General features: G+C 37.1%; 1 protein-coding gene across 1 annotated transcript in view; it reads right to left on the bottom strand.

Annotated features, from left to right (window-relative positions):
- The window catches only part of cyst (rho guanine nucleotide exchange factor 18 cysts), a 1,099,804-nt gene that overhangs the window by 537,368 nt on the left and 536,236 nt on the right, over nucleotides 1–26,200 (bottom strand). The window contains 1 exon segment of the mRNA XM_067081809.1: nucleotides 20,201–20,274. Coding sequence (XP_066937910.1) covers nucleotides 20,201–20,274 — 74 coding nt within the window.

Below are 26,200 nucleotides of genomic sequence, written 5' to 3'. Positions count from 1 at the left end.
CCCTCACATCAGCCTCCGCATATAAAAAAGCGTAAATCATCCATATCATTAATCAATAGTTAAAATGTTCTAAATGGAGAATGATAGAATAAGTGGCTCCTTCGAGCAATACTGTTCGAGGTGTTCTCGAAATTTAGCAGCTCTTGCAGGATCGAATGGTTCCAGCTGTCCCTCTTCCAAAGCAGCGACGACCATCGCCCGGGCCTTTAGGCTGGTGGTTACCATGGATTAAGATATTCCCCTTTATAAGGAACAATCTCCTTTAGCGGTAAGACAAACCAGGATAGTTTCTGCCTGCGACTTGACCTTTGTTGGAAAATCCCGCAGACTTTGACTAAATGGTTCATCACAAGATTTTTAAACCATGGTTTTGACGTGGGGTTGCGAGGCTCGTACACCTGAACCAAGGCCAAGAGAGACAAGGTCTGCCCAACTGGGTGGAGTCGCCTCCCACCTGGGGTACCTACGTAGGAGATAACGTATCCTAGAGGTACCTGCTCATTACGGCAATTCACCTGCTGACGCAATAAGGAGGTAGACAAAGCTCCGCCTACATGGGGGATTTGGCGGGAAGTGAGCAGACCTTCTCCTTTCTCTTGGCCTTAACGTGAACCACAAATTTTCATGGGAACGTATATACCAGCACCATTTGTTAACCCGACAAGGTCGCCCAGTAGCCGTTTCATAGCTGTTTAGGTTAAAAAAAAAAATTTGAAAACTGAATATCATAATTCAAAACTGGCGATCTTAATAACAAAACTGAAAAGAACCATTGAACACCTAACTAAATCTGAAGATTTAAACGTATTCCTTAAAACTAGCAATTGGAAAGTGACCAAGGTCTTGCTGAAGGGGTGTGTTGATAAAAGATGTCACAATGAATTTTTACCATAAGAACCTGGGTCAAAATCTAAATCAGTCTCCCCTGATAAGTAACAACATATCACTTTCGCCGATAAACCATAAAATATAATGACATGAAAATAAGGGATTAATGTGAGGCATCCCATTCACTCGCAGGGCGTAAAAATCTAAGCTTTTAAAGCAAAAAAGGAACTGAAATGTTTAAAATGATAATCAGTTTTTAAAACTGAATGAAATGATAACCGCAAGACAAAGATAAAAATACATACAAAAATCACTCCCCATCACGATAAATGGTAAACAGATAACAAACGGTACAAAACTGTTAAATGAATAAAACCGAAAAACCAAAAATCAGCCAAACTCACTCTCTCAGTTTCCCCAATAGAAATGAGATCAAACGGATTGGTAGCATAAAGCCCTGAAAAGGGGAAAGGAAATGTCATTGTCCAAACACAATCGAAACAAATCCACGGGGGAATCGTTCGGTAAACAATGACTTCACTAATCCATAATTTAATGACAATAATAAAAATTCATTATCCGGACGCGAGGGGTACTAAAACCGTTTACAAAAAGCGCTTCCGTTGTAAGTAATACTGGAATTCTGCAGAGAGAGAGAGAGAGAGAGAGAGAGAGAGAGAGAGAGATAAATTCCTTGAAAATCGGTATACGAAATCTGTCTATACATGTAAGTGCGCGACTAGAGAGAGAGAGAGAGAGAGAGAGAGAGAGAGAGAGAGAGAGATAAAAGCATCTATTATTGTTTCAAAATAAGGATGGAGAGGAAATATTCGAGAATTATGAATGTATGTGCGTATATCTGTCATTTATGTGGGCGCGCGCATCGACTCAATCTTTCCTGTCATTCTCAATCTTTAAGTTCCCTACATGCTCGCTATATAAGATCGATCCTACAGAAATTTCAAACAAAGCACCTGACCATTTTTTCCAGACAGGTGCTTAGCAGTAAAAATTAAAGTCAGGCAGTTAACACACTGCAGGTTGGTATAGAATTTGCATCGCATTCGCATATGCGAATACCTCATACAACCCCGACATACGCATGAGAGAAGACTTCACGTATATTTTGTACCAACTCAACCCCGAATGATTTAGGTATTATTATTATTAACCAAACAAAAACTTCTTTCAGTTTTCTTCTGAAGATGGAAAGAGAAACCCACAAGATTCCTGTGTATAACTTGTTTACTTGATATTTACATATTACTTTTAATCTCGAGTACATTCAGGTCCTAACTGTGACCCTTTTTCAAGAGATGAGGTAGTCAGGCTGGTTCAAGGCCCAGCAATCTTCTGGAACTTCTTCTCCCTGTGCTGTCATTTATATGATGGCTGTCCTGGTTTCCATTCTCTTGAGAGTTGTTAATCTCCTCCTGTCGGTCTGATATCCTGATCTGATGGTCAGTGGTATTGACCCTTGTGGTAAGTGAGTAGTCACCATAGGTCTGTTGGGCTGGAGACCTAACCTCCAGGTCAGAAGGGTCGATCTTAGCTTCTTTTAATATTAAAGATCGGCTTATGGTATCTTCTGAGGTAAATCCATTGTTTCCTTCTATCACTTTAATCTCTCTGATGAGTGCCCCTTCCACTATCCTCCTATGACTGATGTTATTGCTTTTGTATATAAGCCTACAGTTTTTAAAATCCATCCTATGGTCCTTTTCCCAACAATGCCAAGCTATAGCACTCCCCTGTGAGTTGAGCTGTACTACCCTCCTGTGTTCTTGGATTCTAGTCCTTATTCCCCTCCCTGTTTCACCAACATATTTGTCTCCACAATTGTTGCAATTAATTATGTATACTCCCCCTATATCATCTGCATTATTGTCTTCTCCTTCCAATTTATTTTTACATACTTCGTTTTCTACGGTGTTGTCAAAGGTATACACAAATTTATATTTAATTTCTTTCATTTTTAATGTAATTTGTTTCATTTTAGGCATATAAGGGAAGGAAACTATTTTCTTGTTTTCTGTATTCCATGTACTCTCTGCATTTTCCCTGTGAAAAATCCTCCTGACTTTGTTGAGTGCCCTTTTTCTGAACCATTCCGGGTATGCTAATGTATCAAAGCTTTGATTTATCAATGTAATTTTTTTCTTTATCTATCTTACAAGGGTCACATGTTCTCATTGCCCTAAGAAACGAACCTGCTAGAACACCCATTTTTATATCATGACTGTGAAAAGAAAAGAAATGAATGTACGAGTTTGTGTGTGTGGGCTTTCTATATGTGCTGAATTCATATCCTATTTCTTTCCTTTCTATCAAGATGTCTAAAAAGGGCAGTTTATTATTGTTACTTTTTTCTAGAGTAAATTGGATGTTGTTATCAAAACTATTGAGTTCGTCTAGAAAAGTTTCTATTTCACTTTCATCACCCTGCAGAATGGCAAAAATATCATACAACCTTTCAATTTTAAGTTAGGGACATTAATATTAAGAACTAGATTAGTCTCAAAATATTCCAGAAGATTGCTGGGCCTTGAACCAGCCTGACTACCTCATCTCTTGAAAAAGGGTCACAGTTAGGACCTGAAAGTACTCGAGATTAATAGTAATTTGTAAATATTTACAAGTAAACAAGTTATGCACAGGAATCTTGTGGGTTTCTCTTTCCATCTTCAGAAGAAAACTGAAAAAAGTTTTTGTTTGTTTCAATAATAATAATAATAATAATAAATGGAGCAAACTGTAGGTCTTATATTACAAACTTTGGAGGAGGAGGAGGAAGGGGTTACTAGCACCACCTCAAACCTGTCTTCCTCCTTCCCCACCCCCAGTTTGAACTACCTCCGACTTTCCCGGTGGGACTCCCCCTACCCCTTCCTCTCTGGCAACTTGCCTGAGCATTATTATTATTATTATTATTATTATTATTATTAAAGTTTTTCCATGGGAGCTAGTAACCCTTCCTCCTCCTCCTCCAAAGTTTGGTAAGACCAGGGGAAGAGAAAGGGGGTGTAAGGAACCACCCTTCGGTACCCCAAAGACACACCCCCAGCGTTTCAAGGTCATCGTATGGCAGCTGGGGAAGTGGTAACCCCGTTATCGTGAACCGCGTGACTTTGAATTGTTTTAAATAAGTTTTTTTTCCTTTTTTTTTGTTTTCTGATTCAGTAAAATGAAAGGCGTGTTTGGATGTAAGTAGGTGAATAACTGAAGCCGTTTGGCGAATGCCACCATTTGGATGGGATTCTTTGGGTGGCTTGTGACTAATTAAATATATATATATATATATATATATATATATATATATATATATATATATATATATATATATATATATATATATATATATATTTGCATCAAGATCAAGGGCAGGAACACAGAAGCAGATGACACAGTAACCATTTATTCCGACGTTTCATGATTCTTAATCACATCATCAGGAGATCTACGACAATAAAATACATTATATTAATATAAATTAATTAAAAGAGTTATATACAAGACTTTACTTTAAAAACGTAGAGAGCAGGCTAGGAAAATTTACAAAAAATAGAACATAAAAGATAAAATTATCAAGAACAGACAACACTCTCAAACACAGACGCATTTAGAAACAAAATAGCAAAAAACCAGACAACATACTTAAATACAGATGCACTTACAAATCACTGGAGGGTAACCTACCAATCCAGAGGCCAAGAACACACTAAGTATAAAACACACACACACACACACAAAACAAAAAATTTCGAAAAAGGCAGTACAGCAGTTGTTTGACAATTCAGTGAGGGAACTCGTTGTTTAATATTTAGTGTTTCGAGAATAAGCAGTTCTTGAGGACTGCTTGTATAACCAATAATCTTAAAATCTTCATAGTTGATATCAGTTTTGCATTTAATGGTATGGCTGCGTATATTAGAGGATTCTGGGTTAGTTAATCGGCATCCGGTTCTATAACTTATCCCTCTGTGGGAATCGGCCCTCACCTTAAGAAGCCGCCTGGTGGATCCAATATATTTTCCTAAATTACATTTAGGACAATTGTACTCATAGACAACACCAGGCGACATCAAAGGCGGTAGCCGATCCTTAAATCTGAAAAGAGAGCCGATACTTTTTGGGTTCTTAGGAATTAGTTTAAGATCGATGGCCCCAATATATTTTTGGACGATTTTCATGAAATCCCTACGAAAGTTGTCATCATATAAGAAGGGAAAAGTTGCATATAATAGAAGTTTAGGCACATTATAACACTTAGGCTTATTGGAGAATTTTCTATTTAGAAGTTTTTTGAGGATCCTGTAAAAAACATGAGTAGGGAAACAATTATTGGAGAAGTACTGTTGTAAGAAGACGATTTCTTGGTGAAAGAGGACCCAATCCGACGTTAGAGATAAAGCACGATGTATTAAGGTGTAAATAGAGTTAAGTTTAAAATTGATAAAACAAAAGCTATAAAAATTGGACCCCAGACCAGTAAAAGTTTTCTTTCGGAATACAGAGGTATTAAACTTATCATTATCCTTAGTTACGAGTATGTCTAAAAAGGCTAGCTTGGAGTCGTATTCTTTTTCTATGGTAAAAGTGATGTTATGATGATAGGAGTTAGAAAATTCTAGGAAGCGTTCTGCATCGTGGTCTTGTTTAAATAAAATAAAAGTGTCATCAACATATCTGGCATAGAATAGGGGACGATAAGCCAGGGGGCACTCATCGAGTAATTGCTCCTCCAGGGAGCACATGAAGATGTTGGCGAACGTAGGTCCGAGAGGAGAACCCATGGCCATTCCTTCTATTTGTCTGAAAAGCACGCCATTAAAAATAAAGGCCGTGTCCAGCACGGCCAGTTCTAAAAACATCTTGAAATGTGAGCGACTAAAATTATGATACGATGAATCAGGTGTGGGAAAAAGTTTGTCCAAAATGATATCTATGGTTTCTCTAACTGGTATATTGGTGAATAATGACTCCACATCAAAACTTGCCATGAAAAGGTCAGAATCCTGTGGAAGAATGCGTTGTTTAAAATGTTCAGAGTTAGTTACGGTATACTTGTTACTGGTCAGGGACTCCAATAGGGGAACAAGGAATTTGGCCAATTTGTAATTTGGAGTTCTATAAGAGGCCAGGATAGGGCGAAGGGGGACGTCGGGTTTGTGGACTTTGGGTAGACCGTACAAAATTCCAAAAGAAGAGCCTGTAACAAAAAGATCCTGGTATGTGTTCTCGCTAATGATGTTCTCATTCTTAAGGCTACGGAGAAATCTATTGATCTTGTCTTCGGTTCTAAAGATGGTTTGATAATCTGGAAGACCAATTTCTTCGAATTTAGCACGGTCATTTAAGATATGGGTCATTTTGTTGACGTATTCAAATTTGTCTAAGATGACAGTTCCCCTCCCCTTATCAGGCTTCGTAATAATCAAATCATCTCGTTTGGACAGAGTTTTGAGGGTTTAATAATCGTTCTTATTGAAAAAGGGGGCCCAATGTGTTTTTAATTTAGAAAAAGTTTCTTCTAGAAGATCTCTGTCAAAGCAGGCAAATAGTCAAATATCTAGATCTATTCTTGCAGATGTCTTCCCTCTGGTAATTCTGTTGGAATAATCTAGAAGACCAGTTGTGCAGAAAGATGGAACTCACTTTCTTCAAGTATGCTATGTCCCTTGATGGAGACTCTTCTTCTAGAAGATCTCTGTCAAAGCAGGCAAATAGTCAGATATCTAGATCTATTCTTGCAGATGTCTCCCCTCTGGTAATTCTGTTGGAATAATCTAGAAGACTGGCTGTGCAGAAAGAAGGAACTCACTTCCTTCAAGTATGCTATGTCCCTTGATGAAGACTCTTCTTCTAGAAGATCTCTGTCAAAGCGGGCAAATAGTCGGATATCTAGATCTATCCTTGCAGATGTCTCCCCTCTGATAATCCTGTTGGAATAATCTAGAAGACTGGCTGTGCAGAAAGAAGGAGCTAAGTTCCTTCAAGTATGCTATGTCCCTTGATGAAGACTCTTCTTCTAGAAGATCTCTGTCAAAGCAGGCAAATAGTCGGATATCTAGATCTATCCTTGCAGATGTCTCCCCTCTGGTAATTCTGTTGGAATAATCTAGATGACTGGCTGTGCAGAAAGATGGAACTCAGTTCCTTCAAGTATGCTATGTCCCTTGATGAAGACTCTTCTTCTAGAAGATCTCTGTCAAAGCGGGCAAATAGTTGAATATCTAGATCTATTCTTGCAGATGCCTTCCCTCAATTCTGTTGAATAATCTAGAAGAGATGCAGAAAAAGGAACTCATTCAAGTATGCTATGTCCCTTGATGAAGACTCTTCTTCTAGAAGATCTCTGTCAAAGCGGGCAAATAGTCGGATATCTAGATCTATTCTTGCAGATGCCTTCCCTCTGGTAATTCTGTTGGAATAATCTAGAAGACTGGCTGTGCAGAAAAAGGAACTCAGTTCCTTCAAGTATGCTATGTCCCTTGATGAAGACTCTTCTTCTAGAAGATCTCTGTCAAAGCGGGCAAATAGTTGAATATCTAGATCTATTCTTGCAGATGCCTTCCCTCTGGTAATTCTGTTGGAATAATCTAGAAGACTGGCTGTGCAGAAAGAAGGAACTCACTTCCTTCAAGTATGCTATGTCCCTTGATGAAGACTCTTCTTCTAGAAGATCTCTGTCAAAGCGGGCAAATAGGCGGATATCTAGATCTATCCTTGCAGATGTCTCCCCTCTGGTAATTCTGTTGGAATAATCTAGATGACTGGCTGTGCAGAAAGATGGAACTCAGTTCCTTCAAGTATGCTATGTCCCTTGATGAAGACTCTTCTTCTAGAAGATCTCTGTCAAAGCGGGCAAATAGTTGAATATCTAGATCTATTCTTGCAGATGCCTTCCCTCTGGTAATTCTGTTGGAATAATCTAGAAGACTGGCTGTGCAGAAAAAGGAACTCAGTTCCTTCAAGTATGCTATGTCCCTTGATGAAGACTCTTCTTCTAGAAGATCTCTGTCAAAGCGGGCAAATAGTCGGATATCTAGATCTATTCTTGCAGATGTCTCCCCTCTGATAATTCTGTTGGAATAATCTAGAAGACTGGCTGTGCAGAAAGAAGGAACCCACTTCCTTCAAGTATGCTATGTCCGTTGATGAAGACTCTTCTTCTAGAAGATCTCTGTCAAAGCGGGCAAATAGTTGAATATCTAGATCTATTCTTGCAGATGCCTTCCCTCTGGTAATTCTGTTGGAATAATCTAGAAGACTGGCTGTGCAGAAAGAAGGAACTCCCACTTCCTTCAAGTATGCTTGTCCCTTGATGAAGACTCTTCTTCTAGAAGATCTCTGTCAAAGCGGGCAAATAGTTGAATATCTAGATCTATTCTTGCAGATGTCTCCCCTCTGATAATTCTGTTGGAATAATCTAGAAGACTGGCTGTGCAGAAAAAGGAACTCAGTTCCTTCAAGTATGCTATGTCCCTTAATGAAGACTATTCTTCTAGAAGATCTCTGTCAAAGCCGGGCAAAAGTCGGATATCTAGATCTATTCTTGCAGATGTCTCCCCTCTGATAAGAATAATCTAGAAGATATCTAGATCCCTATTCTTCTAGAAGATCTCTTGCAGTCGGATGTCTTCCCTCTGATAATTCTGTTGGAATAATCTAGATGACTGGCTGTGCAGAAAGAAGGAACTCACTTCCTTCAAGTATGCTATGTCCCTTGATGAAGACTCTTCTTCTAGAAGATCTCTGTCAAAGTGGGCAAATAGTCGGATACCTAGATCTATTCTTGCAGATGTCTTCCTTCTGTTAATTCTGTTGGAATAATCTAGAAGACTGGCTGTTCAGAAAGAAGGAACTCAGTCCCTGTAAGTAGGGTGGGGTTTAGGCTATATACAGGGTCGTGGACGAGGAATAATCGTTCAAAGAAGGAACAAGGTTCTTGATCGCTAACGATTCAAGAATATGGAGGTGATGTTCGTGTTGGCTGGTTAGGATAATCTTAAACTCATCATAGTTTATTTTACTTTTGCACAGTTTCATATGTTTTCTAATACTTGATGAGTCAGGATTGGACAACTTGCAGCCAGTGCGAAAGCTAACGCCACCATGTAGCATCACATGTGACTTTAAGCAGTCAGCGTGTGTTTCCCACGCATGTCTGACAATGGCATTGGCAGTAAGTGGATAAATAGACAACACTGGACTCCGTTAAAGGACCAGTTTTTCTTTGTGACGAAACACCACCAATACTTCTTGGGTTCTTCAATATGAGCTGCACGTCAACTGCAGGATAACAATCCGTTAGAATCCTTTTCAGATTTTGTAGGAAAGAGATGTCATGTGTGAATGGAAAACTTATATATGTTAATTTATGTGCTAAGTGTGTGGCAGCAGGAGGGTGAAAGGATTTATCCAATGTTTTGTTAACATATTTTAAAAATATGTTAAGATTCCAATCAGATGTACAGTAAGTGTGATGGCCCTGTGGAGGAGAGTGTACTGGGAATTCATTTTAAAATTATAAAATCACGAACCCAATTCATATGGAATTCAATTATTATTATTATTATTATTATTATTATTATTATTATTATTATTATTATTCAGTGTACTGAATATTTGACCTATAGTTTGACCTCCTATGGTTTGACTTCCTATTGTTTGACCTCCTATGGTTTGACCTCCTATGGTTTGACCTCCTATGGTTTGAACCCCTATAGTTTGAACTCCCATTGTTTGACCTCCTCTTGTTTGACCTTCTATTGTTTGACCTCCTATGGTTTGACCTCCTATAGTTTGACTTATTGTTTGACCTCATAGTTTAACCTCCTATTGTTTGACCTCCTATGTTTTGACCTATTGTTTGACTTCCTATAGCTTGACTTCCTATAGTTTGACCTCCTATCGTTTGACCTCCTATAATTTGACTTCCTATTGTTTGACCTATTGTTTGACCTCCTATGGTTTGACTTCCTATTGTTTGAATTCCTATGGTTTGACCTCCTATGGTTTGACTTCCTATAGTTTGACCTCCTATGGTTTGACCTGTGGTTTGACTTACTGTTTGACCTCCTATGGTTTGACCTCCTATGGTTTGACTTCCTATAGTTTGACCTCCTATGGTTTGACCTGTGGTTTGACTTATTGTTTGACCTCCTATGGTTTGACCTATAGTTCGACCTCCTATGGTTTGACTTCCTATAGTTTGACCTCCTATGGTTTGACTTCCTATTATTTGACCTCCTATAGTTTTACCTCTTATTGTTTGACTTCCTATAGTTTGACCTCCGATAGTTTGACCTCCTATTGCTTGACTTCCTATTGTTTGACCTCCTACAGTTTGACCTCCTATGGTTTGACCTCCTATTGTTTGACCTCCTATGATTTGACCTCCTATAGTTTGACCTCCTATTGTTTGACCTCATAATTTAACCTATTTTTTGACCTCCTACAGTTTGACCTCCTATTGTTTAACCTCCTATGGTTTGACCTCCTATAGTTTAACCTCATAGTTTAACCTATTGTTTGACCTCCTATAGTTTGACCTGTGTTTTGACCTCCTATTGTTTGAACTCCTATAGTCTGACCTCCTATAGTTTGACCTCCTACGGTCTGACCTATTGTTTGACCTCCTACGGTCTGACCTATTGTTTGACCTCCTATAGTTTGACCTCATATAGCCTGACCTTGGGTATGTGAGTAGAGTTGAATAGTGCCCAGATGGGATGTCAAAAGTAATATGAACAAGTAAAAAAGCAATCGAGTTTTCTGTACAGCGTATAATGCTGTATGTAACTCTCAGCCACGGCCCGGTGGTGGCCTGTGTTGTTGGCACCTACAGCAGTGCCAAATGCACGATCACAGCTAACTTTAACCTCAAATCAAATAAAAACTACAGAGGCTAGAGGGCTGCAAATTGGTATGTTGATCGCCCACCCTCCATTCATCAAGCATACCAAATTGCAGCCCTCTAGCCTCCTCAGTAGTTTTATTTTATTTAAGGTTAAAGTTAGTCATCACCGTGCGTCTGGCATCGCTATATGTGCCACTATCGGGCTATGGTTAGAGTTTAATGGGCCGCGGCTCATGCAGCATTATAACGAGACCACTGAAAGATAGATCTGTATTTTCGGTGGTCTTGATTATACGCTGTACAGAAAACTTCGGCGCATTTTTTACTAGTTTTATCTGTATTTCTGTAGCCTCAGTGTCAATATTATAATAATATTTTTATCTATTTGATGTATTTAGAGAAAACTCATTCATTATGAAATCATGAAACATGAAAAAAAAAAAAAAAAAAAAAAAATCTGTGTAAATTGGATCATAATTATTTTCAGCCCAGGATGGAGAGGAATATTCACACATGGCTTTTCTAACTCCCCAGATTTCAAGCCTTCTGTCTCATGCCTTGCTCACGGTGGCTACTACTAGACCCTGGGGCATCATGCCTTGCTCAGGGCGGCTGCCGCTACCAGTCCCTGGGGCATCATGCCTTGCTTACGGTGGCTACTACTTGCCCCTGGGGCATCATGCCTTGCTCACGGTGGCTGCTGCTACTAGCCCCTGGGGCATCATGCCTTGCTTACGGTGGCTACTGCTTGCCCCTGGGGCATCATGCCTTGCTCACGGTGGCTGAGAGAGAGAGAGAGAGAGAGAGAGAGAGAGAGAGAGAAACTTGAAACTTCTAATCTCACAAATCACAACAACAATATCTGTCCCTTTCTCGCCCTGTCTCTGTCACTCCCCTAACAACTAAACTAGTGCCTACACCTCTCTCTCGGCAGTTCTCTCTCTCTCTCTCTCTCTCTCTCTCACTCTCTCTCTCACTGACGAGAGAGAGAGAGAGAGAGAGAGAAAGAGAGAGAAATCTCTACCATTCTCAAGTCAACTTCTGACGGTTGGAATACACAAATCAATACCAAGGTCTTTGATCTCTTACCTACTTCACAATTACCAGGGTTTCTCCAGGTGGCCATTGTCGATGTACTAATTAAAATTCTCTTCCTTCTCGGCTCTTTTGATGCGCACCATCAGCTACTCTTAAAGCTACCTTACCCTTTTTTTTCCCATAAATAAAAAGAACCGCCCTCTCCTCGCATTTATATTTTACCTAATAAAAAAATACGTTTCATTAATTAATTACGCAACTCGATGGAAACGCAAAACCCTCCCGAGAGCAAATATGTAAAGGTGACGGGAATATTGCAAATTGGTAAGAATTGAGTGTTATTGAGAGAAAAAAATTCATCGTTTAATAATGAAGTGATCTGACACTTGGAAGGTAATCAAAAAAAAAAAAAAAAGACGTCACACCAAATGCGTAATAAAGCAAAGGTAAATAAGTTTGTGACTTTTACGTCGGAATGTTAATTAGTAAAAAGGACGCCGCGAAAGTCTAAAATAACATATACTGAACTGGCCGTCTTTCACATTTCTCTGTCGAATCAAAATTAAAGGATATTCAAAATAATAAACAAATTCATAATAACCTCACTGCAATAAAGCCCCATTTAACTGAACTGAATATAGAATTTAGGCCAAAGGCCAAGCAATGGGACCTATGAGGTCATTCAGCGCTGAAACGGAAATTGACAGTAACAGGTTTGAAAGGTGTAACTGAAGGAAAACCTCAAAGCAGTTGCACTAAGAACCAATTGTTAGGAGAGGGTGGAAAGTAAGATGGAAGGAGGAGAATATGAAAGGAGGTACAGTGATAGGAACGAAAGGGGTTGCAGCTAGGGGCCGAAGGCACGCTGCAAAGAACTTTAAGTAATGCCTACAGTGCACCGCATGAGGTGCACTAACAGCACAGCCCACTATACGGGGAATAAAGCTCTATCGAGAATACCAGTGTCCTTCCTGTTACTAATGAAAGCCTTATACCCTCGTTTATGAAAAAACCACTCATGTTTTCTAGGACATATTTGCTACCCCACATTAAACGTTCTCTGGTCACTCAAATTTAAGAACGGATATCCTGAGCCATTACCTACGGAATTATACTTAAATCCAGCTACTTATGAGGGAACAAGAGAATCTATAAAAGCATATAACATTTAATTCCTTGGCGTATAATAAAAATTTTTGACATCCACTAACAACCGAAACATCTTACCACTTAATGATATCAATAACGAAAACAACACGATTCAAAAATTTTCCTCTTACGCATAAAAAAGGAAATAAAATGAAATCGTCAATAATGCTTACATCCGCTACGTAACGTATATAAAGTGTGTTATTGTGATGGTCGATTTCGGAGAATGCTAAATGCTGTATCCGTTCGTTTCCGAGCTACAAATGATTTTACTGATCATTGATCGATAAACGGCGACCATTGATCAATAAACTAAAGCACTGGACGAAGCTAATGAAATTTTAGTTTCTTTAGTAATGTAATGAAAATGAATTTTCCTTGAAAAAACAAAAAAACCATTAAGAAATTCAATATAATGAGGGCTCTCAACAGACCGGGGCAAACTGTTCCACATTTTATTATTATTATTATTATTATTATTATTATTATTATTATTATTATTATTATTATTATTATTATTATTATTATTTACTCAACGTTTTCTAAGAAACAAAGTACAAAGTTCATAAATTATTTTTACTATTAGTATTATTATTATTATTATTATTATTATTATTATTATTATTATTATTATTATTATTATTATCATTATTTATTCAGGTAACAAAGTTTCCTATGAACCAAGTTAAAAAAAAATCACCAATTTACTAAGCACGTTTCCGCAGAAGAGAAACCCGTCTACAAAAAGAGAAATGGGGTGAAATACAGCTGAAAGCAACAAATAAGTAAAGAAAAAACTTGATGTTTACGAAATAAGCAGTGGACCCAGAAACTAGAAACACCACGCAACGGATCAAGGCACTTTAATGAAACATCAAACATAATCATTCACAATGACAATGGAATATCACAAAATTTAAACATTTGTAACAATTCAACTGAATGTTAAACATTCAAAAACAATTTAATGTTGAATTTCAACATCCACAGCAATTAAATGTTCATAACATTTTAACATTCATAGCAGTTAAATATTCATAAGATTTCAACATTCACAACAACCTGATGTTTAAAACACTAACGACACTCATAGCAATTAAATGTTACATTTAAACATCCATAACGATTTAATGTTCATAGCACTTCAATAACAAATTTCCATAACATTTCAACATTCTTTACAGCTTAATATTCCCAACACTTCAAAATTCATAGAAATTAAAAGTTCATATCATTTCAACATTCACCTCGACTTGATGTTCATAACATTTCAACATTTATAACAATTTAAATGTTCATAAAGCTTCAACATTCATAACAATTAAATATTTACGACAAACATTCATAACAACTTAAATGTTCACAACACGTCACCATTCACAGGAAATAGAAGTTCATAACACTGCAACATTGGAAATGTTTTTAATATTAACACGTCAACATTCATACCGTTTTAAATTCATAACAATTAAATGCTCATGACAAACATTCATAAGACCTTAAATGTTCACAACACTTCACCATTCATAGGAAAAGCAAGTTCATAACAATGAAACATTGAAAACGTTTCTGACGTTTCACACTTCAACATTCACAACGTTTTAAAATTCAAAGCACTTCAAAATTCATATCGCTGCCAGAGAGCCTGTTACGCAGTTTTACTGTCAGAGGTCTGATGACGGACCTTTGGTATTATTAAAACTATAAACAAAAAACCTGACTTCACTAATGGTGGAAAGAGGAGGAAATGAATCTTTGAGCACCGACTGGATAATACAAAAGCCTCATCCAATCTCTCTCTCTCTCTCTCTCTCTCTCTCTCTCTCTCTCTCTCTCTCTCTGAGTTACCCAATCGTTCCATGTTTGACTATGGCCGTTGAGAACATTTAACGAAGAAGAAAGAGCAAGTGTTAATAACCATTTATAAATATCAGAAAATATATCACGAGGTTAATATTGATTTTATATACACATAATACATATACCTAAGATATTCATGAAAAACATTTCATTTATGAGAAACTGCTAATGACTCCATTCAAGGAACAAAAATTTTGATATCAATAGTAATTACATACAATCACTGAGGAAATTTCTAGTGTTATTTATACCCAATAATAAAGATCTCACTTATGATTAATGAATAATTTTATTTTCCAAATTTTAGACAGGGCAGGCTCGAGAAATAAAGACCACTTGAAGTAGACTTGAACTTCAATAAAGCAATTTTAGCCTAAGCAAATAATAATAATAATAATAATAATAATAATAATAATAATAATAATAATAATAATAATAATAATAATAATAATAATAATAATAATAATAATAAACGCTACTGCTGCCACCTTCCCGTTACGCAGGCATCAACTCTAAAAAGTGCAGTGAAACTTGAACAGAAAGCTATTTTAACATATACGTCACAAAGCCAGTGAACATCACCACAAGAAACACGGTTCGACTGTGCACACGAGCGTGCGTGTGCGTGTGTGTGTGTGAGAGAGAGAGAGAGAGAGAGAGAGAGAGAGAGAGAGAGAGAGAGAGAGAGAGAGAGAGAGAGAGAGAGAGTTTTCGAAAGATATGCGAGCACAAACGTCATAAAATGATTTCAATATTTCCAGAGCAGTTAGATACAATGTAGTGTTGAAAACTTACTTCTAAGCAACAAATACAAAAGGCACGGACCCACTGAGGCCGGATTACCCATCAGCCCTCCAGAAACCATACATCTCGGGGGTAACCTTACAAGCTCGGCGTAACGGCAAGGCCTCAAGTTTCGCACGGAAGAAAGAATAACGTGTAATATTTTCGTGTATATATTTATGAACCACAGAAATGTCTTTGCTTGACCATATACCAGTCATTTAAATGTCTTTATAACTGCGAGTCTATACCCCGAAGTGCGGAAAAATAATGAAAATATGAACTAATGTAGTCAACAACAAAATCAGCACAAATGCATAAATGGTATATAAAGATTCGCACTGAAGAAAGAATAACATGTAATATTTTCATGTATGTATATGAACGACAAAAATGTCTTTGCCAGACCACACATCAGTCACTGAAATATATTTATAAAAATTCCAGTCTATGTCGCGAATTGCAGAGAAATAAAAAATATGAACTGAAGTACTCAGCAAAAAAACCTGCACACCTGCATAAACGCTATGTTCTCTTCCTATTGCCAAAGAAAAAAAAATCCCAAGACATGGAACATAATAATAAACATGACAGAAAGAAACGGGTTCCCTTCCATTCTCTCTCGATACAAAATACGTTTCCGCCACCCCTCCCACCCATTTTCCGCCATACCAGCTTCATTTCCTTCACCCACACCTGTCATATTTCCCCTTCAATGGTGGCACGGGGTGGGAGATAGTTATTATAACAGAGAGAGATGCCGGCGATGCCAAGACGGTGCCAGGCCACACCAGAGGCTGGGGTCGAAGGACACCATGGGAGCCCATCAAAAGTTCGGCGTTATGGACGGTCGCGGGTTAAAATGCTGACAGAACTTCCCAATAATCGATGCAGGTGAGCGCACTGGAGAGTGACAGACGGCGGCTCCTTCTTCATTGTTTATTTGTGCGTGTGTGTTTTGTTTCTGCGTCACACACACACACACACACACACACAGAAAGTCCTCTACAATTTACCTGCCACTTACACTTCTCCCTTAAATAGTTAATTAAACAACAGTAACAACTCTCTGGTTATAATATAAGAATAATTCTCTGGTCATTATGTAAGAATTAGAGATGCATTTATTCCCATGGACGACCTTCAGCCCTCACTTTTCTCTCACGGCTTTGTTTCCTTCTATCAACAAGCTTCGGAATTTTGTCGTCTTTTGAACATCCCCAAAAAAAAAAAAAAAAACTCACTAAAAATTAGGTTCCCTTGAGTTCAGTTTAGCCCGTTTTCCTCCCATTTTTTTTTTTTTTTACCTAATCACAGAAGCTGCCTCCCCACTGTCCTCAACATTTCTAAAAACATTAAAATAAAAATACGTCTAATAAATAACTGAACTCGTCAACATACTCAATATATCGCATAGTGTACGCAGTTACAATCATTTATCAGAGCAATGTCATTTTACTATTATAAGCATTACAGCTGATAAAAAAAACCTCGTGTTTATACGAACAACTAAAACATAAAATAGGAAATAGGTGAATCTGGAATAAGGAAGATAACCAGAGCACGCATCAGCGAAAAACATGAATGAAAAAAAAAAAAAACACCAAGATAAATGAAAACGATTCCAGATTTTGCGAACACAAAAAAAAAGAAAAATTAAAACCTTGGAAATACAGGAACCAGAAGACAAGCGAGAGTCAAAAGCAATGGTAACAAAGGTTTCGGAAATGCCTTATCCTTATGCAGAATCCTGCCGTTCGGGGCGAAATATCTTCAAAGGATATTTTACACATCCTTCGGATTAAGAGGCGGATGTGCGTTCAAAGCCTCTCTCATGAATGAATAAATGATTCGGTTATATCCCACTTATATCTTCTTCCCCTTAGGACGCTCGTCTAAGGCTTCTTTAGGGGATATGCCACGCCCTTATAACTTCCTCTCCTTTTAATTTTCTGGAAAGAAAATTATTGTGCAGGCTTTCTCTGTCCGTCCGCGCTCATTTCTGTCTGAGCTTTTTCTGTCTGCCCTGAGATCTTAAAAACTACTGAGGCTAGAGGGCTGCAAACTGGTGTGTTAATCATCCACCCTCCAATCATCAAACATACCAAATTGCAGCCCTCTAGCCTCAGAAGTTTTTATTCTATTTAATATTAAAATTAAGCATAATCGTGTGTCTGGCAACGATATATGCCTGGCAACCACCGGGCCGTGGTTAAAGTTTCATGGGCCGCGGCTCATACAGCATTATACCGTGACCCCCGAAAGATATATCTATTTTCGGCGGCCTTGATTATATGGTGTACAGAAAACTCGATTGCGCCGATGTTTTTATTTACTTGCTTCTTGTTCCCTTCGGGCCTGCGCTGTAATAGGATACAAGGATACCCACCCCTTTGGCCTTTACTCCGGAAAAAAAAAAAAGTATATGTCCAACGCTTTTGATCTACCCAATTTTCCTCCACTAAACTAGGCATCCATACGCGGAATGACCTGCCCTTCCCGACGGCCTCCCACATATACAAAAGGAAAACGTTAGTAAAATTCCAAATGAACTTCCTGGCCGACAACAAATCGCTAGGAGGAAAATGAACAGAGGCATCAGGAAGTATTCAGAGAGAGAGAGAGAGAGAGAGAGAGAGAGAGAGAGAGAGAGAGAGAGAGAGAGAGAGAGAGAGAGAGAGAGAAGGAAAGTTCATTAGCTTGATCTACCATTCCAGAACAAGGCTGCAATTAGGGCACTCGGAATTACAAAGTGATAATTGAAACAGCCAGGTAGTTTATACACTCGGCTTCCATTACACAAGAACTCGCACTGAAGTTTGCCTGCAGAGCGAGACTCCTCCTCCTCCTCCTCCTCCTCCTCCTGCTGCTGCACGCAAGCAGATGATCTAATTTGTCACTGCATGAATTACGGCTAGCTCACAAGTTCGTAAGTTATCAAAAGCACACTTTGGTAGAATCACAAAAGGCTAACAAAAGGAAAATACGAAAATTGGGAGACTAACGAAACGAAACATCTTCGTTTAAATGTGAGAATAAAAAAAGATATATATATATATATATATATATATATATATATATATATATATATATATATATATATATATATATATGTGTGTGTGTGTGTGTGTATACATATATATGCAGATATAAAACCTACTTTCTAAATATAAGAAAAGTATACACATTTGGTTAAGTAGCATATTTTTCAAATTCCACAGATCACCAACTTAGTTACGAGACCTTTCATATACACACAGGTGCCGCCGACACTGAAAAAATTAAATAACTTCATCTCGGCAACTTAACATAAACACACAACACACACACACACACACACACACACACACACACACACGCACACGCACAGCATGAAGGCATTAATAAACTCCCCTTCTTTAGGTCATGATAAACCTGTCTTAACCAGAGGTGGTTTGGGAAACATTTCAAGATACAGAGAAAAGAGATTGTAATTAACTCGCATAAAAGAGGAGTCTTGAGCCTTTTAGAATCTTCCAACAAACTTTAACGGTCTGGAGCACGCAGCAGTGAGTCATAATGAGGCTGCCAAATGAGTACTACGGGCAAGGTCTATGCCCAAATTAGTACTAACGGCCAGGTCTATGCCCAAATTAGTACTACGGGCCAGGTCTATGCCAAAATTAGTACTAAGGGCCGGTCTATGCCCAAATTAGTACTACGGGCCCGGTCTATGCCCAAATTAGTAGCCCGGTCTATGCCCAAATTAGTACACCGGGCCAGGTCTATACCCAAATTAGTACCAAGGGCATGGTCTATGCCCAAATTAGTACTACGGGCCCGGTCTATGCCAATCCTGTTATGTTACTTATTTATCTAATTAAGATATCCTATATTGTCGATCTTTTTGACCCCAAACTTTACAAACATTTTCAGAAATGACATAAGCCTAACTTGTTTGACCCAAGTGACAAGGGAAGCACGGGCGCTTACTACGACGCGAGCTTCCAAAATGACATAAAGTATGTTTACTCAAAAAGCTGGAAAAAAGCTAGATACGACTCAGGAAATAAAATCATTTCAGACCTCCGATAAAATGACCATTTATTGCAGCTTATATGCCTTTGCGTTTGATGTATATATCAATTCTGGTTGCACAACAAATACTACTGAATTATGCCAGTTCTGGACACTACATTCCATTAATTGTTCATAACTCCATTCCAACAGCTAACTTCAATATGCACCCGACTTTCCAAATACTATTTTAATAAATAATTTGGCTTCACAAAAAATGATACGCTCATATTCATGGAATTACGTAAATTACTGCTTCCATTTTAGTGTTTCCCCTAAACAGTATAAATAAGACAGCCAATTCTGCAGTGCTAAATGCTTCATGAGTTATTTACCCAATCATATCTTCTACGCATCTAAAAATTTATAATAAATAAATAAATAAATAAATAAATAAATTATATATATATATATATATATATATATATATATATATATATATATATATATATATATACATATACATATATACATATATAAATATTATTCTAAATACTTTTACACATATATATATATACAAATATATTCTAAATATTTATATATATATATACATATATATATATATATATGTTTATATATCTTTACAGGTTGATAGATAAATACATACAGATATATAATGCTTACCTTCACGTCGAGGTTGGCTTCCCGCATCCGTTGTATACATTCCTGAATTCCCTGTAACTGCCGAATATTTTCATCTGAAATAAAAAAAAAATAAGTATAAATAGAATGTTCATTTTTCCAAAAATTACAATAAAAAATATAACCTACTGGCTACCTCATATCACAAAATATGAAATAATAAACACCAGGAGTGACTTAATTACAAAAAGCATTAATTTACATGTAATGATTCAACCTAGCGCTACTGAAAATTACATTAATTTCATATCAGTTCAAAAATTAACGGCCCAGTGTCAGAAGTAGATTTGTAAGTCAATTTAAAATCATGACGGAAAAGGATGAGAAGTAATATCTCTGTGCCTTGAAGGAATTCTTGGTTACTATTCGCTGTCGATGGCCACAGCCATTGTGCCGCCAGCTAATAGCATGAAATCAGTCAATTCAGTCGCTCAGTATTCCACTAAAGCGATATAAAAACCATCTTACACCCATCGAGGGCAACCGTTATATTAAATACAACTGGCATGTCAGGTCATAAAGGCCTGGTACGGACCCTTTACCATCTTTCAAACGGGAGGTGAATAACAAACAACTGAATTTAACTTAATTAAAAATACGTGATCAAACTGGTTTGCACTAAACAAACAGGTTTACTGACAAAAACAGACCATTCTGCATAAATGGGTACATACTTCACCGCGCTAGACTGTGAAATAGGAATGTTACCCTAAATTGCTATCGGGTTTATAAAAGATAAAGCAAAATCGGTGCCAAATTAACGTGATATATTGCATACAGCTAAAGTTTCAATGGCGCAAAATGCCACGAAAGCTTATTGTAATAGTAATAAGTCGGGCGACAATGCGTCATAAAGGAGACTTTGTCATCAGTATCACTGATATAATATGTCGAATCTAAAAAGAAAAAAAAAAGACCATTTCCCCTATTCTCCAGTTTAAATACAAGAATTACATAACGCAATTAGATAAACGGAAATGGTAATAAAGTAAAACTAAAAAGAAATAACAAAAATATAATTCTCGATTAAACATGAAAAGTGATCAACACTCAAGAAAAGAAATTTGTAATTCTTCCTCTACGATGATGCAAATTGTATTAATTAACATTTTCAAACAGATCATGATCAGAAAAAATGAACGTTGTATACCAGCTGAAATAAAGTTATATATAAAATATATTTTTATATAGTATATATATTTATAAAAGAAATTTGTTAAGGACGACAGTCGAAAAGGGCCCTCGCAGCATTCTTTCGTGGTTTTTTTGTCTTTATTTATATTCATCACGTTCCATATTTTCGTTAAGTTATGTACATACATACATACTGTATATATACTGTGTGTGTATATATATATATATATATATATATATATATATATATATATATATATATATATATATATATATATATATATATATATATATATATATATATATATATATATATATATATATATATATAAAAATATATAAACAAGACTTTCGCGACAAACTCAACAGAGCAACACTAAAAGGTCCATTCACTGTGTGACACTCGACGTCCGACAGAATATTTCTCCGACAATCAAACGGCTGCAAATGCATCTTGCGCTTTCTTCTTCTCCTCCCGTTAGAAAAGTTGGACTCGCTGTTTGCACAAGCAAAAGCATTCAGTCAAGTGGAAAGTAGGTGGGTACACAGCCAACCTGCTTGCAAGCACTTTATCATTTTCTGAAATGTAGCAAACATTGCCGGGGCACGCGAAGGAGGAGGCTGAAATTCGGAGATAAAATGGGTCGGTGCAGTGACGTCAATCGGGCCTATCAATAAAATCAGAGACAGGGAAACGCAATTTGCCTCCAGTTAATGCTATTAGAACGTCTTGCGCAACAGACAGAGCGTCCAGGTATAAAAAAAGTATATATATAATTTTATTAAGCATTATATGTTTTGCTGCTTATTTTTGTACATAGACATCGTATTTACTGGTGGATTTACCTTCACAGACACACACACGCACATGCACACACACACACACACACACACGGGGGGAGATAGAGAGAGAGAGAGAGAGAGAGAGAGAGAGAGAGAGAGAGAGAGAGAGAGAGAGAGGCAGAGATAATCGATTCAATGTTCTTAATAATAATTTATTAATTAGGGATTCTGTTCAAAGGAAGACTGCTGTGTAATAAAATATAATAATAATAAAATAATAATATTTTAATAATAATAATTTTAATAATAATAATATTAATAATAATAATAATAATAATAAATTTTCTTTTTAAATTTTTGCTCATATGTAAAAAAAAATCCCAAAAATTCGTTCACTAAACAAAATAAGTTTATTAAAACTTTACTACATTTGAAACATCATTATACATACTACTGTTTACACTTTAAAGTCAAATCCTTTATATAAAGGGAAACAGAGCAGTGAAATTACCACGAATTCAACGAAAAAAGTAATAAGATCGTCTCATAAATAAGAAAGCTCTAGCTTCAACACTCGACGTGTTTCTCTCTCTCTCTCTCTCTCTCTCTCTCTCTCTCTCTCTTTGTGCTTTAACGTGCTCTCTCCCGCCTCTTTCTCTCTCTCTCTCTCTCTCTCTCTCTCTCTCTCTCTCTCTCTCTCTCTCTCTCTCTCTCAGAGTTTGTGCTTTAACGTGCTCTGTCCCGCCTCCTTTTCTTTTCTCTCTCTCTCTCTCTCTCTCTCTCTCTCTCTCTCTCTCTCTCTCTCTCTCTCTCTCTCTCTCTCTCTACAATCTTGACTGTATCATCAGCAATCTCACGAAATCTGCGCTTCGCTACTTATGGCGATAAGCCTGTTATCAGTTAATGGACAAGTTAATGACATTATCCCACATTTCAAGGCGAAGCTATAGCTGATCTTTCGCTTGTCTCGCTTACCTTTTACATAAAAAAAAACTATTTAGAACTACTAACGTGAACATTTTGCAATATACATCATCCATATCCACGGTTGCCATAAGAGTGGAATTCTTAAAACGAACGAAGTAATTACATGACATCTAAAATCTAACGGAAAAACGCCTTTCTTTTCTTCACATGAACGCCAAACAAAGCACCAACTTAAACCTTTCTGTAACCTACGTACAACTCGATGGTAATGCCTTTGCTCAGCTTTAAGTTATCGACAACTCAAGACCTGAATTATTAAAAGACTGGTAAAGTACCTTATGTTTATACTCGCGTGACACCACCTTAAAGAACAATTTGACATGAACTTCAGTACCAATTTAACAAACTGGTTGGTTAATGACTTTTGTGAAGACGCACGGCTTGAGTTTTGCATCAACTGAAAAATATGGCAAATTGGTTAACCAAGATGTCGGAATGAAATGGAAAGGAATATAAAGATTTAGGCCAAAGGTCAAGAACTGGGATTTATGAGGTTATTCAACTCCGAAAGGGAAATTGAGAGTGAAATGTTTTAAAGGCGTCATAAGAAGAAAATCTCGCAGTTGCCTATAAAACAATATTGCGAGGAGAGGGTGGCAAGTATGTTGGAAAAGAGAGAACATGAACGGAGTTACAGTAAGAGGAATGAAAGGGGTTGCAGCTAGTGGCAGAAGGGACGCTGCAAAGAACCTTAAGCCTAATGTGCGCCGCATGTGGTGCACTGGTGGCACTACCCGCTTACAAGGTAATCAAGATGATTTACGATGAAATAAAACCTATCCAAGTAACAGCCTTTGAGTGGACGTCATAAATTCCTTTTAATACAACCATAATTCCTTTGAGTTCTATATTAGAAGACAAGTCCATTGATTCCTTAGGTGTTATGGCTCTCTCTATCTTTTTTTTAATTCTTTACAAAGGCAGAAGCTCAATAAATATTTTTTTCTTCGATTTTTCAATTACATTTACATTAGATATAAAAAGTACGAGTATTTTTTCTTAAGGCTCTTTTACGAATACGAATTTGCTTATTTGTTCATAAACGTCTTAAAGGAGAAGATACAGTACTAACTGCGTCTTGATAAAAATATGGGAATATATATACAGTAGATCAACACGAAAATTAATGATTTTTCCATATTACTCTCATATGGAAAAAGGAAGTGGTCCTACCTTCAGGCTCGAAAATTTATAGAAGATAAAGAGAAGGAATTATTTTCTGTACTTCATTACAAAGTTATGTATGATTTACAACAAAACAAAACAACAACAACAACAATAACAATAATAATAATAATAATAATAATAATAATAATAATAATAATAATAATAATAATAATAATAATAATCTCTTAGGAATTATTATCCATAATTTTAAGGGTTACTCCTTTATATATTTCTGAAAATCTTCAACAACTGTAAACTGAAAACACACACACACACACACACACAGATACGCTCTCAAACACAAAAGCGGCTTACATTTCAAGCAACAATAGTAGACTGGGAGTCTTTAACAAACTATTTCAAAATGAGAATCAAAAAGATGTACTTTTAAATGATAACGCTTTTAGAGCGAATAAACTTTCATCTATTCACCCACCCAAAATTAATAATAATAATAATAATAATAATAATAATAATAATAATAATAATAATAATAATAAAAGCTTAGGGTATCAACAAAACTCATATCTGGGGGGTACGAGAGAGAGAGAGAGAGAGAGAGAGAGAGAGAGAGAGAGAGAGAGAGAGAGAGAGAGAGAGAGAGAGAGATGATTAAAAAGACTGGGCGTCATCCGGCACAGAAAATACGATTCCGGAAGAGAACTGCAAGCGACAAGTGATTGTCGAATCGCAAAAGGGTATTACGATCAAAGACAATCAGGATTTCTTCTGAGATGGATATTTACTGCCTGTCTTGTTTTACCTACGAGAGAGAGAGAGAGAGAGAGAGAGAGAGAGAGAGAGAGAGAGAGAGAGAGAGTGTGTGTGTGTGTGTGTGTGTGTGTGTGTGTGTGTGTGTGTGTGTGTTCATTGGAGAATGTGAAAAGTAAACAGAAAATTCAGGTGGCTAACTATAACTTATTATTAATGGTAGTCAAGCTGCCCATCATTTGAGGATTTATGAGCTAAGCCTCTGTTTCCCCTAATACTTATGGGCTGCTTGCTACAGAATAGGTTGTCAAATTAACTCGTCCACGTGGTTCGACTTCCAATGGCTCCCTTACAGATTTTTTTTTTCTTGATTTCATTCGCCAACATCTAGACAACTTATTCTACCAACCACAAACAAGAAATAGGTACAATTAAACAAAGAAATTCGACACCTGTATGTTGAAAGCAGCTCGGATCCGAAAACCAGTTTAATTTTCACTACGTTCAAGCCATCAGGAGTTCGATATTTAACTAATATCTCTATTAAACCAGTAAAAACTTCGGCGCAATCGAGTTCTCTGTACAGCCGCTTATTATTATTATTAAAACAATTTAACCAGACCAGCCGCTACAGCGAATAATCAAGGCCACCGACAACAGATCTATCTTTCGGTGGTCTCGGTATGATACTGTATGAGCCGCGGCCCATGAAACTTCAACCACGGCCCGATCGTGGCCTGTCTTATATCGCTGCCTGAAGCACGATTATGGCTAACTTTAACCTTGAACAAAATAAACACCATTGAGGCTAAAGTGCTGCAATTTGGTATGTTTGATGATTTAAGATCTGAGGGCGGACAGAAAAAGTGCGGACAAAAAAAAGTGCGGACGGACAGACAAAGCCAGCACGATTGTTTTCTTTTAGAGGAAACTAAAAAAAAAAAATAAAAAAAAACTGATTCCGATGTTCATAAAACACCATGCATAAATGATCAGCAAACTTTTCGTTCTAATGTCAGATTTCGGTCATAAATTGGAATGTGGCTGGGCTGTTATTCAAGAGAAAATGCCTGTGCTAAAGGGCGATCCTGGGATTCCGCCATCATCAATCAAACCAAGCACATGAATATATATCAGCGGCCCACTGGAAACCAGACTACACAAACAAGTTAATTTTACGAACCGTTCTCAAGAAACCGT

This window comes from Macrobrachium rosenbergii, chromosome 37 (genome assembly GCF_040412425.1).
Source record: "Macrobrachium rosenbergii isolate ZJJX-2024 chromosome 37, ASM4041242v1, whole genome shotgun sequence".
In the NCBI taxonomy this organism is placed as follows: domain Eukaryota; kingdom Metazoa; phylum Arthropoda; class Malacostraca; order Decapoda; family Palaemonidae; genus Macrobrachium; species Macrobrachium rosenbergii.
This window is presented reverse-complemented; position numbering and strand designations above follow the sequence as displayed.